This window comes from Lipotes vexillifer, unplaced genomic scaffold (genome assembly GCF_000442215.2).
Source record: "Lipotes vexillifer unplaced genomic scaffold, Lipotes_vexillifer_v1.1 scaffold363, whole genome shotgun sequence".
Lineage (NCBI taxonomy): Eukaryota > Metazoa > Chordata > Mammalia > Artiodactyla > Lipotidae > Lipotes > Lipotes vexillifer.
The window spans coordinates 814,280-834,540 of record NW_006799724.1 but is presented as its reverse complement, the minus strand read 5'-3'; the positions used below and the strand labels follow the sequence as shown (position 1 = coordinate 834,540).

Genomic DNA, 20,261 nt, shown 5'->3' with positions numbered 1-20,261 from the left:
GGAATCGGCCAAGTTAACTAAATTGTCTCATGAGGCTGAACCTAGAACTAGAATTTTTTCTGCTTATGACATAGTCTTACATTTTTGTTCCTTCTATAGATGTTGAACTCTATTAAAAATTTTAAGATTACATCCGTTAACTATTTTCTAACTAAACTTTTATTCTAATTTCATATTCCTTTACAATGAAAAAAATGCATTTTTGCTAGCTTTCCAGAGGATCTATTTGAGGGCAGGGGTGGGATGAGGAGTGTTGGCAGAGAACCTAAGAAAGGATGAGAACAGGGCCTCATCTCTCATACTAAGTATGAATGTGTGACATCCGAACATCCTTCTGGAACAAGACCATTGATATCAAGCCAGATGCAGTTTACCTTAGAACAGTGAGAGTCATCTGGTGGATCTTAGGAAAGCTAGATTCCTGGGCCTAACCATTGATATTAAGATTTAGTAGGTATGAAGTGAATTCCAGGATTTTGTTATTTTCTAAATCTTCAGGTGATAATTATGATCATCTAGTTTGGTATCTGTATGCCAGAGAACTTCAGTTTTCCTGCATAGGATAAAATAGGCAATTCATTCACAGGCCATATATAGATGCTAAATTGTATGATCAATTCTCTGGACTATTTTTCTTTGGAATCCCTAAAGCACCTATACTCTCTATTATTCATTTGGCATCTCTCATGTTCTGTCTGAGAAGCACAAGTCCATATATTGGCTTTGAAAAGGAGGAAGGACAAGTTTTCTTTAAGTATCAGTAATGGTAAAAATAATAACTTTAATTATGTGCCAGTCACTGAAGTAGAGAATTCCCTTATATTATTTTATCCTTAGAGCAATCCTGTTCACATGTACCCATTTCAAAGCATTTCAGCAGAAATTATGTATAATTTATGTAATATGTTTAAAATAACACTTGGTGTATAGCAGGAACTAAATGAATTACAATTTTTGTTATCTGTAGATATAGAAACAGAACCTGGGAGGTTAAATAACTGGCCCAGGTTACAAAGCCAGAATTTAAACCTAGGTCTCTCTAGTTCCAGAGGCTGACCCCCTTCTATAAAAAAGAAGGAGAATGATGGGAAGCAAAGGAGAGAGTGAAACACTGTCAAAATTCTCTAGATGTAAAACCCAGCAAAATGTTTCACATCCTTGGGAAAAAAAAACTGCAGTTCTACAGTTGTCCTAATTCTAGTCAGGCTTCTCAGCTAAATATAACCAAAATTAACTCATTAAATGAAGCATAAAATACATTTATTGGAAGAGTATTAGGTAGCTGACAGATTTAAAGGTGACCCTGTTGAATGAGGCTTGTCGAGGAACCAAAACTGGCAATGCCTGGGCAAAATTCTGCCACTAAAATAGTCAACTTGGAACAATGCAGCTGGCTTTTTTGAGGGCAGGAACCCAGGAACTTTTCACTGACAAGGCTTGGCTGGTATGTGGCCAGTGGAAACTCACTGTGGCTCCCTTCACCTCTTCACTGTATTGCAGCTGCCTCAAGCGATCTCCAATTGACCCTGTGCCTTTGCATCCTCCTGCCTCTGAATATCCCTTCTTCCACGATATGGCTAAACTCAAACTGCCAAAAGGTGGGGAGAAAGAATAACTACATTTCTTTTATCACTGCGTATAACAGGACTTAGGGTTGTTGAAAAAATAGCAAAGTAGCGCATTAAACACATCATCTGTAGATACCATTCTCATAAGAATCAACAAATTCTAAAGGAATGTAGGTTTTAAGACAGGATAGACAACGGGGAATCAATTCAGGCAGATTCCTGTCACTCCGGAGGTTTCTGTATTTAGCAGAATGCCCATATAGATTACCATCCAAATCAGAATAACTCTAAGAGTTAAAGGCGGTACCATGCCAGGACAACAATCTAAACTGGGATTATCCCAGGCAAACCCGAATGTACCATCATCTAATCATTTAAATTGATATACATTCATATATTAGTTTATATTCTTCTTTACTGATTAAGAAGAACTAATGATCTTTCTTTCCCTCTCTTCCTTCCTTCCTTTTTCCTTTCTTTCTCCCTCTCTCTCTCTCTCTCTCTCTCTCTCCTCTATTTATTTTTAATTCCTAGGATTGTGGCCATACAGTGGAACTTTGACCACTGAGTTGCTTCAGATTTCTCAAAATCTTACCAGTATTATTTTCAGATCTCTGATATTATATTTGGTGGCTGAGATAGGGGGAAGAGGAGTTCTTAATTGCTTTTCAAATAAATAATTGTTTTGCTCTCTGGACATGGCCAGAACTACTAGTAGAATTCTGTGTACTTCCTGAGAAACAAACTTGCAGACAGGCTGAAACTGGAAAAACAATATGCTCTCTGATTTTCTAGACTACAGTGGGGGTGTAGCAAGACAGTAGTTAGAGAGAGAGAAAGAGGAAGAGAAGGAAGGGGGGGAGGCGGGGGGGTTGGACAGAGAGAGAGAGACAGAGAGAGAGAGAGAGAGAGAGAGCATACCTGTACATCATTTTGCTGTGTGTGTACATGTCTATTTTGCCTGTGTCCAAGAATAGATATTGTACTTATTTTATGTAAGGTACTGAGAGAAAAGAGAGAAGAATTTCTCATATGACCTATAGTTTCTGTAGTTGACATAATTGTATTGGCACTTTATTAATAAGTCAAAATAGTTGGCATGTTTAATGCCTAGAAGGTGAATAATTACTCAGACTATAGCATATCTGAACTTAATTACTGATATAGTATTTTAATTACAGTAATTTAACATTATAAGTAAACAATATCTTCTGTCTCTAGTTTTTTTCTTACATCATCAAATTATGCTTACAGCTATGCTAGGCACTGTACAAAGGGGATCAATTTGTTTTGATTCATTATTATTGTTATTATTACTATTACTACTATTTACCGCACTAACCCTTTACTGTGGAATAATACGGTAACAGATTGTCTTAAATGTGGCTCTCCAGGACAGCAATATGTACCATGAAACATCTGAAATTTTATTAATACTATTCTACCTAGAAAAAGCCTTGTGAGTTTTTGAGTAGTAGCATGTATCATAATATCAACTCCTCTAAGTCCTGATCCATAAAAAATTGCATCTTTCATGTTGTATCAATAATTTCACAGTGATTAGTAACACAAGCAGAACAGTCTGTGTTATTTTATGTAATGTGTGCGTTTTCCCTAAGAAATCTAATCCCAATTTCTATGGAGAAAATTCCGTTAAATTTTAATAGAACTGGGAAATTTGAGTCTCAGATATTTTTTAACTATTCTGTAATATCACATGCGGCAATCATGAAAATAAGGGTTAGATTTCACAATTTCACATATTTTTTATTTTGCGTTATAGTTATTCTTGTTTTAACAAATGGTCATCACCATCCACTTTTATTTTGCTTAATAATGTAGTCCATGAAAATGTCAATCAAATTTAATTATAAATTAACTATGACGATTATAAAATAACTATGACATAAATTGGGCATTACGAAGCATAAATCTGGGGTTTCCCTGGTGGTGCAGTGGTTGAGAGTCCGCCTGCCGATGCAGCGGACACGGGTTCATGCCCCGGTCCGAGAAGATCCCACATGCCGCGGAGCGGCTGGGCCCGTGAGCCATGGCCGCTGAGCCTGTGCGTCCGGAGCCTGTGCTCCGCAATGGGAGAGGCCACAACAAAGAGAGGCCCGCGCACCACAAAAAAAAAAAAAAAAAAAAATCATAAATATAGTATGTTGAAAGTACTCAGAAGAAACCAAAATATCCACTTCAAGAGTGAAAACTGATACTTTTACAGCCAAGAGTGATAATCTAGTAAGGCATGGTTACACACCAACTCTCTGCTACCTCCATATTACTATACGTATCACATGTGACTGAGGTAGAGAACGGCCAAGAATAATTACTTGGGGAAGTACCCAAATAAAGTATATAGCAAATACATCACATCTATTTTGCATTTCCATATTGATTTCTTGGTCAGTAAAATTTTAAAGTGACTTTTAGTTAGTAAAACTGTGGTAACCCTATAGTTGACAAATTTATTAATGCATGATTATTTACTATACCTGTGTATACGAGAGCAAGAGGAAATGTTATGCCGCCCCCTAGTGTAAATATTAATTTTGTAATACCAGACCTGCAGTGATCCAAGACATTGCAAGGGAATCAGAGCTACTGAAATCATTCTTGAAGAGAATTAAAAGAAATTCTAAGCTTTCCTAAACAGCCAGCTTCCTAGTACAGAGTATAGTTCCACAAACTTTATGAGACAAAAGAATGTCTTATATCTTAAGGTTTCCATTAAGATTTTCATTTCTTTATCTACTGTAATAACTAGGGCCCTATCCCTCCTCTAACGGAGATTTTATGAATCTTGGGTGGAGATAAATATGTAAGGAGTGCCATGGGTAAACAGGAAAACAAAAAGAAAACGTTGATATTGTTCAACACTAAAAGTGTCCAAATTATGTAAATTTATACATATTGAATAGATGAGATTCTAGATATGAATGTTCCAGTATGAAATATTGTCAATAGCTACCCTCATTTATTGGGAGTTTATTAGGGTCAAACCTTGTGCAAATTACTTTACTTGCACATCTCACTTGATGTGCAAAACTGTTTTCTAGGTAGGGATTATGTATCACCTCCATTTAAGGATAATATAACTGATAGAAAGGTGAACTTGACCAAGGTCATAAAGCTAGTGACCACTTGTGGTAGACTTCTCTTGTCTGATCAGTTACCTCTTTCTCTTACTAACATAACACTGATTTTATTGAGCTTAGCAATGTGCCTGGCTTAATTAATCATGTTCCCATTCTTCCCTGCACTTAGGAGTGGTCCTATGACACAACTCCAGCAGAAGAGATATAAGCAACACTGTTGAGTGGGACTTCTTAAAAAAAAAAGAACATTCAACTTTTTGTCCTTCCTCTTTACTCATTTTTCCTAGCTTAGAATGTAGATGTGATGGCTGGAGCACTAACCACCTTACAACTGTAGGAAAAATACAAATAAAATCAGAGTCTTTAGTCTTGACATTACCGAGCCACTTAATGTCAAAAAATATCTAGTTGCAGATTTCTGTTACACTAAAAATTTGATATAAAATATTATATAGGTACAGAGTTGATATTTGGGATCCTGGTTACAAAAAGTTTTACTCACAATTGATACAGAGGTCTGTTTAGGATTTGGGCTCAGGTCCATCTGGTTATAAAGTGTGCTTTCACCCACTGTGTAAGTATAACAGTAAATATTTTGACAAAGGCATGCTAAACTGGATGCAAGAACACAATCTTGGAGTGAAAGTAGTCATTCTCTTCCCTACTATCAAGGAACTTTGTCTCATTTCAGCAAAGAGAGGTGATTTGCTAAATATCAGGTTTTGAAGGAAGTACCACAAAGATTACGGTATTTCTGCTGACACTTCCTTGGAAGCCACTAGACCATGTCACTTGAGACCTTTCATTAAACGAGGAGAGAATCCATATTTTATCCCATCTTCCTGTCCTTGACCACTTGTAAGTAAAATCATTTAGTTCAAACCGCTCATCATTAAATCCCTTCCTTCTTTGTAACTGGCCTCACTTCCTCCTCAGTTACTTATTGTCCAAAACTTCCCTTCTTTCCATAATCCAAAGTGTTGGGCAATTTCCTGAATTCTCTCCAAACAAAATTTGCTTGCTCCACATCAAATTCTTTAGGTGTTTCCTATCTGAAGGACACAAACAAGGCAATTTGGATGGGTTAACCTTTGAATCACTGTTAATACATTGACCTTCCCCACCTGCCCCCCGCCCCCAGGGGCTGAATATGGGAGGAAATCTGTGCACCAGAACTAACCATACCCCTCTGGCATGATAATTCAGCAAGGGTCAGGAGAAAGCTCTCAGGCTCACAATAGGGCTGTGCATAATTCAGTCTCATAGGAGGCGTCTAAGATGATCCCAAGAACTCTGAGCGCTCCCCAAGACTCCTCCTCTCTGTCGTGGTTCACCACTCCACTGCTACCACTGCCCGCACTGGGATTATTGGAACCAGTTTTATCCTACCCTGTATCCCCAGTAAAGTCAGTTGCCACAGGAAGCCCAGAATTCCCAAATTTTTCTTCATTTTCTGGACTTCAATCTCCATGAGATTATGTTATAACCTCTTTTATGACAAAATTCTCTATATTCCTACATGTCCTAAAATACTTGGACTGTGTCTTGAATTCAGAAATGTCCCTTATCAATGAAATCTCTATAGCTTTAGACTTTTCGTTGAAGTTTTACTTCAGCATTTTGCACCAACTGAAGTTTGTCTCTCTTGAAAAGCCTTTCCCCTGTATCTCTCTCAAGAGATGGGAGACTGTTTTATCTCCCCAGAGTCCTCATAAGAATGTGCCAGTGCAGGGCACATGTCCTCCATGCTCCACCTTGGTAATCTTCAACCATTCTCCTTCCCTCCCTCATCCCTAAGACTCCCTGGCTTTGGGTCTCATTTCCTTGAAATTCTCTGATGGTCTTACCTCCCTTTTCTCTGCAACCATCCATGTCATATCTGAGAAAGAAAAAAGCAGCCCCTGGGAACTGTCAGCTACGAACTTGTCTAGATCAAAAAGTAAGGTATGGGGCTTCCCTGGTGGTGCAGTGGGTAAGAATCCGCCTGCTGCAGGGGACACGGGTTCGAGCCCTGGTCCAGAAAGATCCCACATGTCACAGAGCAACGAAGCCTCTACCCCACAACTACTGAAGCACGCACGCCTAGAACCCATGAGCCACAACTACTGAGCCCGTGTGTCACAACTACTGAGCCTGCACTCTAGAGCCCGTGAGCCACAACTACTGAAGCCTGTGAGCCTAGAGTCCGTGCTCTGCAACAAGAGAAGCCACCGCAATGAGAAGCCCACACACCGCAACAGAGAGTACTCCCCGCTCACCACAACTAGAGAAAGCCCATGTACAGCAATGAAGACCCAATGTAGCCAAAAATAAAGTAAATAAATAAATAGGAAAAAAAAAAAAGTAAGGTATGGTTCTGTTATCAAAGATAAACAGTTTCACAGTCCCCTAATATTGGACAAGGTCATTGATGAGCATGAAGGAAGCAGGAAAAAACAAGACCACTTCACAGTCATCTTTGGGGACTGACAAAAACAAACCTACTGTTTTTGTTATGAAACATCCCCACCTGCCAGCCAACATGAGCAAAAGCTGCTTTTCTACCAACTACAGTTTTGCCCCCACTCCGTTCCTCTTGCCTCCTAGAGAAAAAGCACTAAAATAACCAATTGTAGAATGGCCCTCCTTTCTCACAGGATAATCCAGAATAAAACAATGTTTCAATAAACTACACAAAATCACCTTACACAATCCCAAAACCTATAAAACTCTCCCTTATTTCCTCTTCATGAGATGCATCAAGGTGTGCAGTTTATCTTGTTCCAACAAGTACCAATAGGTCTAACTTTGTTCAACTAGAGCTCTGTTCCTGGTGGTTTCTGGCTGGTGGTTACTGACACCATTCTGTGCATTTTTCATGAAAACATTTTTGTTTTGTAAAATTTAAGTCCTTCATTTTACATAGCCACCCATTAAAGCCAACTTTCTTAAATTTGGGTTACCAAATTGTACACTTTTGATATTAAGTTTAAAAATATTTTCTCTTATTTAAAGATAGCCTGGTTTTCTTCAAGTACAATAAATGTATGTATGATTAGCTATTGGAGCTGAACAGATAAGAATAACTATATTTTACAGTTTTATAAAAGGTTTTTGGGGAGGATCTAGGGTGATTGATTGAGAGATACATAGTAATCCAGGCAAATATTTAAAATAAAGTTATTATACATTCCTTTATAAAACAACAAAAACATTCCACATTAAGGTCTATAAATTTTAACCCTAAATAGTTTAACAATGTCAATTTCACCTATTTCCAATTAAATCCAATTGGAATTAGATATGATTTATATTTCAAATATTGAGTTTTCTTATTATAAAAGAGATGTAATAACTGATCCTCAGTGTACTGTTTGGGGTCTAGATCAAGAGAACCAACAGGAGAGATGGAGAGAGAATTGGGGTGGTGGGGGGGGAGGCAGGTGGAATACATGGAGAGGAAGGGGAGAGAGGGAGGAAAAGAGAGTTTTAAGGAATTGGGGATTGACTCTGATTGTGGGTTTGTGGGGCTTCTGTAGGACAGGTCAGTAGGCTAGAAACTCAGGGCAGGGTTTGATGCTGCAGTCATGAGGCAGAATTTCTTCTTCACCAAGAAATCTCAGTTTTTGCTCTTACAGTCTTTCAACTGATGGCATGAGATCCATCCACATTATAGACGGTAATCTCCTTTACTTGAGGTCAACTGATTACAGACATTAACTATATCTACAAAATACCTTCAGAGCACCTAGATTAGTGTTTGTTTAAATAACTGTCTGATTGACACATAAAACCAGTCATCACACTCAGCATAGCTCATTTTTCTAAAGCTATGTAAGTTAAAAGTGTTTTCTTATAATTTGAATATGGCACTGTCATCATAAACATTTAATACGTTAAATGTACTTACATTTAGAAAAGTACATAACTTTCTTCTAATGGCGCCAAACCATTATGAAAGAGTCCAGAGTACTACATCAGGTAATGGACTTTGTTATTTTGACAACTAGGATAGAGTTTTAATTATTTACTACCCCACTTTATATTATACTGTGCTAGGAAGTGTACTGTAATACATTTATAAAATTAATGAAACCTTGCTAGTTGAAAACAACATCATAATATTATATATATGTTAATAATTTTCTCAGAGGCAAAGGATAATCTGATGAGATAAAACAGATCAAATGGTTTCAGGCTAAGATTTTTAGAGAACAGAATTGATAAAATTATTAATATTGTAGTTTGCAATATAAAAAAGTGAAAAATAAATATAAAAACTTCTTTATGAATTTTGGCCACAGTATACCACAGATTAAAACTGCTATTTTTTTCTCTCTGGAAGGATTACTCAAACTCCTAATTACAACAATTGCCTACAATAGTAATATCTCAGTTAAACAGGATAGCTGAGAAAATTATTTCAACACTGTATTATGATTACATTTATTAAAAAGTATGATTTCCCCTATGTATAATACTTTCAAAACACTATTTTCTAAGTATGTTACATGAACTAAACATGTTTACCAAAAGACTAAAATTACATTCAAAATTAATTTTTAAAAAGACCAAAAACAACAAGAAATTACTAAAAACACCTGTGGTCTGAGCGAAAGTCTGCAATTTTAAAATGCAAAAATGCATCATCCTCAAATCCATGTTTCTATATTATAATTATTATGATAGGTCATAATATCCTAGATATATGATCTGGAAAATAATGTTAAGTAGTTCAACCAATACATAATAAACGGTATAGAAACATACAAATATGCAGAAAACTTTTTGGAAGACTACTGTCTATCTAAAAGTTGGTACCATGAAGGGTAGAATGACGAAAATGTTTCTGTCTCCCCATATGTAAAATTTGGTTCTTGGACTAAACAAGAAGTGGAAAATTCAAGTGCCTTCACTGGTCAGGAAGGTATTATAAATAAGTGAAAACTTATATAACAGTAAAAAATAGTATAGACAGTAGCAAACTGTGAAGTGTATTCCCCTTTGAATGGCATTGAAGCCCAAATACTTTAAAACACAGCACACTAAACAAACTACTTCTGCAACCTGAATTTGGTCCTGAATACAAATACAACTATATGAACCTTTGGATTAGTGGTCTCCAACGCTCTTGTTGATCTGTATTTTCAGCAAAAACGTAATCGCAGTCATAAATAAACTAGAAAATATTGGCGCATAATTGAAAAGGAAAGAAAAGATAGTCTGTCACTATTTGACTTTCAACTATCAAAAATAACTTAAATACTATTTGATAAACTAAAAAAGATATGTTAGAATCACGGATGTTACTGGACAACACTTGCCTTAAAATACTGCTTACATTTTTGAGTAGGACATAATATCAGTATTTCAATCTTATTTTCCTTACTCCAATAATGTGTTCTGAAAACACACATGCTGTAAAGTTTTGCTAGAATAAAAAACAAGTATAGCAAAGAATATATGTCACCTTAAGTTCAGGAACAAGATGGTCTTTGATACTGAATGTATAATAATGTAAAAGAAACTTGGAAAAATATATAACTGATTACATGACCAAATTTTTTAAGTGGGGAAATTTCGCCATATATTATTCACCCTAACCCACCCTCACCCCTGACCTTTCTTGAGGATATTAATCTAACAATGATAACATTTCAGCAGCACTAATTCAACAACTTGTTTCTTTAGTCTTATGCACAACCCTAAATGTGCCATATAAATGGGTTTTAGTGAGTGGAGAAACCTTTTAAATTATATACTGTAGGAGATAAAGAAATGTGTAAGGGAATGACATGAAAAATACTGTTATATTAGATAATGATAATTAGAACAAAAGTCAATATAGTATATTTCAAAGACCTACCTAATTTTAGTGAGTTCCTATATACACAAAGGAAAAAACCCAGAATTTTTTCATACTTTCAAAATGAATACATATGAAAATATCTTGAGTGACAAGAAACCTGCAAACTTTTCAAAATATGTGAATATTTTTTCAACATATTCAAAATGAACGGCGCATCCATGAATACAGCTAAACATAATATTCAGTGCATAATACTTAGCACAAAGCCTGTGGTGCCTAGAATAGTGCTTTGCAATTAAAGCATCTCAATAAATCTGAACGAACTAAATAACAAATATGTTGATAACTGATTAATAAATCAATACATCTTTTCTTGCCAAACCTGGTACTTAATATTTTGGAAATGGTGGACAGCCTTCAGGAACAGGGCTTAGGCAAGACAAAAATTATTGATGTTCGCATATTGGAGGATAAGAAATAAAATAAATTTGAATTCAAATTATTCTGTGAGTCTGGCCCTATTTCTCCACACCTAAAGGCAAGTGGAAGAGTAGAGTGCCTTCCAACAATAGATGACACCAATACCATCTCTTTATCAGTATCTATATTATCATACCAATTTCTATGGATTCCCTAATTTAGTATATAAATTATAAAGGAAATATGTTTAGAGTCAGGAAATCTGCATTATAATATTGACTCACTGCCTGACCTTAAATCAGCACTCCTTCTTTTTGAACTTCATAGTCTTTAAACAGACATAATACTCCTGTGAAATATAAAAATGCTGACCAACTAACAGAAGTAATAAACAAATTAGTAATGATTTCCAAAGTTCCACAAACTCCAAATTCCATATTAAAAGTGATTAAATACATATTTAAATTCTGCATTAAAGTATATATATTTTAATATTTTATATTAAAACTTAAAAAATATATAATTAGGGCAAAAAAACTTTTGTGGATCAACTGCAAAACATAAACATAACAAAATGTCTTTATCTAATAAACAGATGCATATACAATGGTGGTTTGGGATAATCAAAAGAAAAACAATAAGAATACATGGATTGTAAACTTTACTCATTGTCATTAAACCACATAACTTATTCAGACATATTCTGGAGCACTAATAAAATATTAGCTTACTTCTTATTCCATGGAATTAAAGCTATATCACACATGATGCTATTTATAACAGAAATCATCACAAGTAGAGTGAACTTTCTCTTTGATGGTAAGACCTTGCAAAATGGAGATTTGCGTATTTTCAGTTAAAATTGTGAAAAGGAATATATTTAAAAGCCCAAGAATAGGATCAAGATTAACAATAGGCTTAATCTTTAAGTATCCTTAAAATTTTATTGTGTGAGTGACATAATATGATCTATGGAAAGGTCTGTACATTTTGATAATATCCTCAGTATGAGTAGCAGGATTACATTCTGGATTTAGGACTAAAGCAATTAACCAAGGTCAGAAAACAATGAGTTTTATTCTGTAAGTAAATTTATTCTATAGGTAACTTCTAATTCTTGAAAGAACACTGTATTAACAGTTATAGCCTATCTTAAATCAGTTCAAAAATTTTAAAGCCTAGAAAATAATGTTTTAAAAATATGAATTTAAAAAATGTTCAGAATATCCATTACTTATCCAGTGGTTGAAAACTAATTGGAATTTCTTTGGAAAAATCCCTCAATGGATTTTGTGTTTTAAGTTGTGCTTTCCCGAAATAAGAAAAAAAAAAAAAAATTAAAATTTTTTTAACTTAATACACATTTCAAAATGCAAAAATGTGATGTCTTCAAAGGCAAAGTTCACAATATGTCAAAATCAAATAGACAAGAAAGTAAAAAGATCTAATAATTACTACTCTATAAAAATGGGATTAAAAACATGACAACCATAAATCCCTACTTGAAAATATTCAAATTGTGGAATATATATATTTTTAAGATAATATTTGTGTTTCTTATTAAGGTTGCTATTTCTGAGAAGTTTCAGGTTCAGTTTTCTGTTTTTAGCTTATAGTAAGTTTTAGCTTATAATAAATCTTCACAGCATCCTACTTGCTGTAAAAACTACATTTTTAGATAAGAATAGAAAATTATTTAATTAAAAAATTCATTTATGAATATATTTAGAATCTCTCCTGTTATAGACAGGTATAAATCTCATTCTCTTCAATAACAAAATCATCAAAAGACACAGAAAAGCCACACATGACATATATTACTTTTTGAAGTAATAGTTTCAAATATAGTGGAACCATATATGAAAAATCTACATCATTTCAGTCGGTGTAAATCTCTTGCACAGGAAACACTACCTTGGGCAGTTTGTAAACACAATCTTGAAGGATTAGCTATGAAGTCCCTATAAGTCCTTTTACCATAAATAAAATAGGACAGGAACTATTTCTAAGCCTTTTTATCCCAGTTTGTTGCTTCTGACATTTGCATATATTTAGATTTATTCATCTCATTTAGGTAGCTGCTCTTTAACACCTATTTTAATTTGAAGATTAAACTGGCAGATCTACAGTTTAACCTACCTTTTGTCAATATGAGTGATAAAGAACTAATCAACTTCAAACCGACAACAAACATCAGTTTAAGCAAGTTCAATCATTTATGGAAGCCCAAGGTTGACTTAAGAATCAAGATTACCAGAATTTTAACAAGTTGAGGTTTGGCAAATAAATATGTTTTTTTCTGTGAACTTTATTCTGTGGCTTTATTACCTACACCATTATTATAACTATGGAGATGAGATCTTGTTCAGTCAATAAGTTTGCCTTTTCTCATAAGTGAAACTTGATTTAAAATACAAACCAGTGCACACTTTTTTCAAAATGAAGCGCTTCCCCTCCCCCAAATTACCTTCACATATAGTTGACTTTTCTAAGTCTAGCCAGAACACTTTCCATAATTACCTTAGCCTGTGCCTATTGCTCTGTATAGTACTCCACTAAGGAAGACCACAGAAGAGTATTTTCTTTGATCAACAACAACAGTAAACAATCTTATCCAGGACAATAATAAAAGCGATAAATTAACCTTACTTCTTTGAATCTTAAATGAGCTGAGAGGAAGATGTTCAAGAGATTCAAGGAAAAAAAGAAAATAATCAAATGAATCACATCAATGTCAGAATTCACTTAAAACTTCAGAAGAGAACTTTTCATTCTTGGAAGACAGATGCACAGCACATTTAGAAAAAAATTTATGTAGAATCATATTTTAAGATATATAAAGAAAATAGATTAAGAACACTGTATTTACTTTTGGACTAATTGACTCTATCCTTAAACTTCTACTCTACCTATTCAGAGCTCAGGAATCACTTTGTTAAAAAGGGGACATGGGGTGCTGCTTGCTAATAGACCCAGACTTTAGTGACGCATACATTTGCATATTACCACCTTACTCGGCTCTACTCTGTTTGCAGTACTTAGCCTAATGAGCCTTCTCTCTACTTCCCTTTTTCGTTATTGGGTGTATAGTTCTCAGGAGATACCAAGACTTGGGAGTCAGTTCTGCAGGGAGGTTTTGCAGCTAAGAGTGGATATGAAAGAAAAAGTAAGGGCCATCACCCTGTACTATCTCAATGCTCAGCACATCTCTCACCAGTCAGGAGTCCTTTTCCTACTAGAATGGTGAAAGAGAAGCTCGGTGGTCCAGTTAGAACCTCCCAGGACTGCACGGGCTCTGTTTGTCTAGCACGTTTTTCCTTGTGGCTCTGACTGTGTCAGAGTGCTCACCCGTCACACTTATCTCCAACCTCTTTTGAGTGAATAACTTAAAGCTGACGGCATGGGGTTCTGGAGTCACTCAGTTAAGCTTTGTACTGACAACTTCTCACTAGAGAAGTTTGCTGCCAGTCCTTCCGGAGACAGCCGGAACACAAACTCCTTCTGAGACCATCACTCAGTCCCGCCACTTGCCCCGCACCACCAGTCACATGGCCCCCCGCCTCCACAAGAGGCACCCACATCCTCATTACCTTCAGCTTCCTAAAGCGACAGAGGCTATAGGGTCACTTGGGGTTAGGGTTATTTTCTTTTCTTTCTTAAGAAGAGATCCTGTTGACATAATTTGTTTCGAATAAAGAGAAACCGTGGTAATTTTCACCAGGACGGAATGAGTTGGAGGGTCCCGAGCGTTGGGAAAGTGTCAACCAAAGCCATGGATCTCAGCTTCCCTGAGATTCCTGCCTTTTTCTACACCAAATTCTCACCCCACGCTCACAAGACAAATAAATGAATATATTATAAACCAAATTGAATTGACACCCCCAAACCCTCACAGTAACCTCAATCCTCCAAATGTCCTCTTAAACAGGAGACAGAGAGAGAGAGAGGAAAATAGAAGCGATTACCAGAGTTTTGTTCCCGTTCTTGCTGAGAGGGCCCCGGAAAACTCCCTTTATGTTGCGAAAGTGTCCGTTGCTGAGATGCGTGGAGCTGATGACAATGTAGTAACACTCCATGGAGCAGCCGCCGCCTCCTCCACCGCAGCCGCCGCTTCCAGGCACCCCGCGCCCGCAGCCGCAGCGCGCCGGGGCCCGGGGAGGTTGGGCTAGGAACCCGCCGCCAGGGCGAACCGCCGCCTCTCTCGCACGCTCGCCGGAGACAGGCTCACTACGCGCCTCCGCCGTGCGCGCCGAGGTTCCTCCGCCTCCGCATGCTCGCCGCGCTGTCTGTCTCAGGCTCTGTTTCTCTCCTAATTCGCCTTAGGGCGATTCGCCCCGCGGGAGGATCCCGGGCTGGGAGGGGCCGGCCAGGCAGCCAGGAGCTGAGCGCGAGTCAATGCCGGTTGCGCGGCCGAGCGGAGCCGGGCAGCAGAAGCCGCCCGAGCGGCAGCGGCGGTGGCGGCGGCGGCGGCGGCAGCAGCATCCCCTGCTCTCGGTGCCAACACTCGGAGTTGCTGCTGCTGGCAGGCATGAGTGTTATTATATTGAGCGGCGTTGCCGGTCCATTGCACTGAGCCAATGGCAGGGAGCCACTGGGCTGATACTGAGAGCTGTCAGAGGAGTACATCTGTCACCCGCGGCCTCCCTCCGCCCTCCCCCGCCGCCGCCGGGACCCATGGCAGCGCCGGTCTGGGCGCGAGTGGGAGCGCGCGGCGAGCGGGACGCCCCCCTGCGCAGTGCCGCGGCGGCAGAGGGCCAGGGACTCGAAGGCCACCGCGGGCGGGCGGCAGAGCGGCCCGAGACCGAGAAGTAGGAGACTCCTGTAAGGTGGGGGCGGAGGGGAAAATGTAGAGACACGGAGATTTCTTGCCTAGCAGTCAGGGAAGGGGGAGGGGACGATGGGGGGTGGTAAATAAATTAATAATTCAGTACGAAAAGCCAACCGCTTGCAACTGCCGCGTATCCAGGCAGGTGCCAGCAGCTGCTTCTCTCTTGAGATAGTTACTACCCATTGCGTTTAGCTTATTTGATCTTATTTATTTTTAATGTGGTTTTAGTATGGAGGCTGGATTCTGTTCCGAATCTTAGAGGAAGAAAATGTCCCTCCACCCACCACCCATTTGTAGAGATCATAAAGGTTTGTGTTGATAGTTTGGGGGGCGGGGAGGGGTAGTTGTGAGGATACGAGTGAAATGGATAGAAGGTAAAAACAGAGATTCTTGGCTTATGTGTTCCTCGACCCGGAGTTCCCCTCACCCACGTCCCCTGAGAACCTAGGTTCCTGCTAAATTGCCAAAGCTGAACGGAAAGGGATGCTTTGCCGTGCTGCTGCCACGAGCTTGCTTTGCGTTTCTCTACAGTTCTTTTCCCACCACAGAGAGTGATAGCGAACAAAAGCGTTTGCCCTAGAAGCGACCTGAAAGGAAAATCTCCCGCAAAGGAACTAATGGGCTCGTTAGGAAAGTAGGGGATGGGGTCCGCTGCGTTCACTGAAGAGAAACCATCGCGCTGGGTTTTAAGGGGCCAAGGTAGCCATCGGCCTAGATGTGCCCTGCCACCCTCCCTCTCACCCAGTTGATTCTTTGTGTAAGTTTAACTCCTCGGAGGTGGTAGGGTGAGAGCATCCCATCAGGTGTATATGCGACTCATTAGTCCGCTCTTAAAAAGATCGATGACAGGCAGTGGGAGGCTGGGAGATGGTGGTTTCAATGGATTTACTGAAGGCTTTATTTTCCTCTTGCCTAGAATGGCTTAATTGGTTAAAGCAGATTCCAGGCATTCTGATGCTCCTGAGTCAGAGCATACTGCACTTTGATATAAATTGTGTTGATCTTGTTTATTTGAAGTTCAAGATGTCAAGACAGTCCATTCTGGGTGTCCCATATATATGATTTTACATAGCAGTGACTCTGCAAACCACAATATGGTCCTTAAATGAATCTGCCAGTTCGATTTCACTCTTTGAAAGAGGAAGAACAAAGAGAGAAAAAGAGTATTTATAAGAAGCAATAGTCATGTGAGTAATTTGTAACTTACAGGGGTGAAAGAGGGAAGTGCTAGATTCATCTAAGGGAAATTCTCCATGTGTCTTTCTTCAATTCAAACAAAGAAAAAAAGTTGGTATGGATTTATCAAAGCTCATTATGAAGTGTGAGTTATTTAGAGGTACTTGGCTAAATTTCTCAGATATCCACTTGGGGGAGTCTGGAAGTCTTGGGAGAAAGAGAAAGCAAGAATTTACAAAACTTATATACTCTGTGGAACAGATCACCTAATAATTTGTTACAATTCAGTATGAACACAATCTTATTAGAAAAAAAAATTAAGTCATCTCCACCAAATACTGTGTGCAAATCAAATCCATTTTGGCTCCTTTCATTAGAGTTATTTTTAATTTACATTTTGAGAATGTAGTGATTCTCTGTACATATCACCTTGGGAACAACTCATGACCTGTATGATTTTCATTATGTCTTTTGAAGTTTTGGAAACTTGCAATTATTAGACAGGAGATAAAATTTTCATTTTTACTGAACCAAACCAAGGAATTTCCTAAGGAAATGGAAGATGGCCCATATGGGAAAGAGTCAGATAATATGGATTTCTTGTGTGTATAAGTCATAATAATCTAAGCTAGGTTTTTTGCAATATTTTTCTTTCAAAATACTTCTGACAAAATGTTCAGATCTGTATCTACAACATGGAGCTCAATTTCCAGTTCAGGAAACAGGAACCACAGTTACTTGAATTGTCCCATGGAACAGAATATCGTCTGTATGGGATACTATATTGTGCTTCTACTGGCAAAGTTGATATATAATATATACCATATATATGATATACATACATTTACATGATGATGTATATATCCTAAAAACCAACTTTAGTGAAATAATCTCTGAAAAGATTCACTTTACTGTCAGAATAGTCTACCTTTGCCACTTACAAGCTTGATGATATGACGGGGTAGCTTTTGACTGCAATATATAAACCTGTGTATAAATGGTAGTAAACACACCATAGGTCTGTTGCTAATACATGAAGGATGCTGACAGTTAAAAAAGGAATGTAACTTTTTTTACATAAAATTTATCCTCATTGTTTCACTACACATGAAATAATCTATCTCAACATTACCTAACACTGAGTGTAATCAGCAAGATTCTATACCTACACCTTGAACTTGCACAGACATATATCAGAAGAGAATGCAGATTCCTTTTGTTTACCCTCATTTCAATTGAGTAGCCATATCTATACTGTAACGGTCATTCAAATAAAACTACTAATCACACTATATGATATTCATTATGCCATCACCAATGAGCTCTGTTGCTAGTGGACTCTTCATTACATCAACCTTAAAATTCAAGAGAAAAATAAGCCACCACCATGTGCGTTCTGGCTTCTAATTACAGCAAACAACTCCTAGGCATAATGGAATTCTTCTATTAAAATATGAAATAATTTTTTTCATTTGATTTGCTAAAAATTAAACCAAAGTCAAGTAGGAAATCAGGACTTCCCCATCATCTCGGAGAGAAATCATACCTTTCTGTGGCAATAAATTAAAATCAGTAAACAGTGACAAATTATTGTGACCTTCCATCTTGCTGTTCCCATGTCTTTCCTTTTGTCATGATGCAAAGGAAGTAAGTACATAAGTAAGCATCTTCAAATTTCCTATTGTGTTATAATCTCTTTGATATCCATGGTCTGTTCCCATTTTTTCAAACAATTCTGATTTATGTTATTAGTAGCCATTTTGGCATTGATTATTTCTATGGAACAATGCCACTCTTAATTTAAAAAATAAAAGATTTCCCTTTCAAAGACTTAGAAAATTTATATTAGGCTAAACATCTAACTGCTATTGTAAACATGCAGAATCAATCTTTCTTAGTCATAAAATTTTTAAAAATATTTGATGGGATCATTATAGATCACTTGGGTTTAATCACCAACTTACCAGCTGAAAAAATTACAATTAATAAATTAAACATAAACGTTTTAAGTAACTGACATTACTCTAAAAAAAATTGCAGTTCGTTTTTTGCCACCACTACACTTCAATTTTCCCTTTCTACTGGTGCAGTTTCCCCTTCAATTTTCCCCTTTCTACCATTGTGATTCAAATCAAGATCCCTTATGCTCTGTGCTTATACTAATTTACCTCACTCCTTGTTCCTCATTTTACTTTGCTTAGCCCAAAACTGGGTACCAGGTTTCTGCACAGCAACTGAGCATTGTTCCTGACCTGGTACTGCCTCACGCAGAATTTCAGGATAAAGTTATTGCCGTGAAATGTAAAACCAAGGTCCTGCCTTCTTTCCCAGACCAGCAGCTGGACCCCTCCATCCTGAATCCCTGCTGTGATTCCCTCTGTCCAGTTCTTCCAGAGGGAAGTAAAACTTCCCTGAGTTTGCCTACTGATGTTTGAGACCATACGTTGCTACCTTCGCATGACTGGACTTCCTACTTCCTGTCATTACAATCTCTGAATGCTTTTACTCTATCTGGATAATTTCCCACTGCTAAAGTGAACTATCCACAGATTAACTTCTGGGTCACAGAAACTCAGCCTTACCTGAACTTCTGAGCTTCTGTGAACCAAGTTCCCGTTCTTATATCATTTGAAAAAAAAAAAAAAAAAGCATATTCCAGTGTTATTCAAATGTGTCTGTGATGTAATCTTAGTGGTTACAGAGTATATTATTGGGATTCAGAAGTTTCCTTTTTATTACTATAATAATCTAACAATAATCTGTAACTCAGTTCTGTCACTATATATCTCTTGTGTTTGCATTCATGTTTATGATCACATTGGTGTCAAGTATTATTACTTTTATTGTTTTGGACTAATGAGGAAAAATCTAGGAACTTAACATATAAATGTTTTGTTTATTTTAAAATGTGTTCAAATGATGTCATGACATGCTGTATGAACAAAGGTGTGGCATAAAATGGAGAAAAGTGGTGGGAGAACTATATCATCATACAGTACCCATATCACTATAATCATCAGGCATACTTAGATCAGTATTGACACAAATACTCGTAAACACATTCATGTTTTGAGATAGGATTTGGTTTCAGCAAAGCAACATCATCTGTTGTATTAAATTAAGATTGCAAATTTGGATATTTTGTCTGTTGTATTTTTATTTGATTTCTATTTTTTGTTTTGTATTTACATAAGAGTTATAAGCATATGGGGTTTGATGCATATAAGCATATAAGCATATAAGCATAATTAGTTTGATGTTAACATATTTCAGTATGTCACTAGTGAACTTAATTTATGCTAGAGAATCTTTAAAAAGGATCTATATGTTATTCAAATATGAGAAAACTGGTATATGCTAGTCATGGGATAAGTATTGAA

At 37.3% G+C, this 20,261-nt stretch overlaps 1 protein-coding gene across 1 annotated transcript in view; it reads right to left on the bottom strand.

The window, feature by feature from the left end:
* The window catches only part of ZNF804A (zinc finger protein 804A), a gene marked incomplete at its 3' end in the record, with an annotated part of 323,875 nt that extends 308,483 nt beyond the window's left edge, over positions 1 to 15,392 (bottom strand). Inside the window, exon 1 of the mRNA XM_007471878.1 lies at positions 14,843 to 15,392. Coding sequence (XP_007471940.1) covers positions 14,843 to 14,953 — 111 coding nt within the window. The remainder of the gene's footprint in view (positions 1 to 14,842) is intronic.
* Positions 15,393 to 20,261: the final 4,869 nt, after the last annotated feature.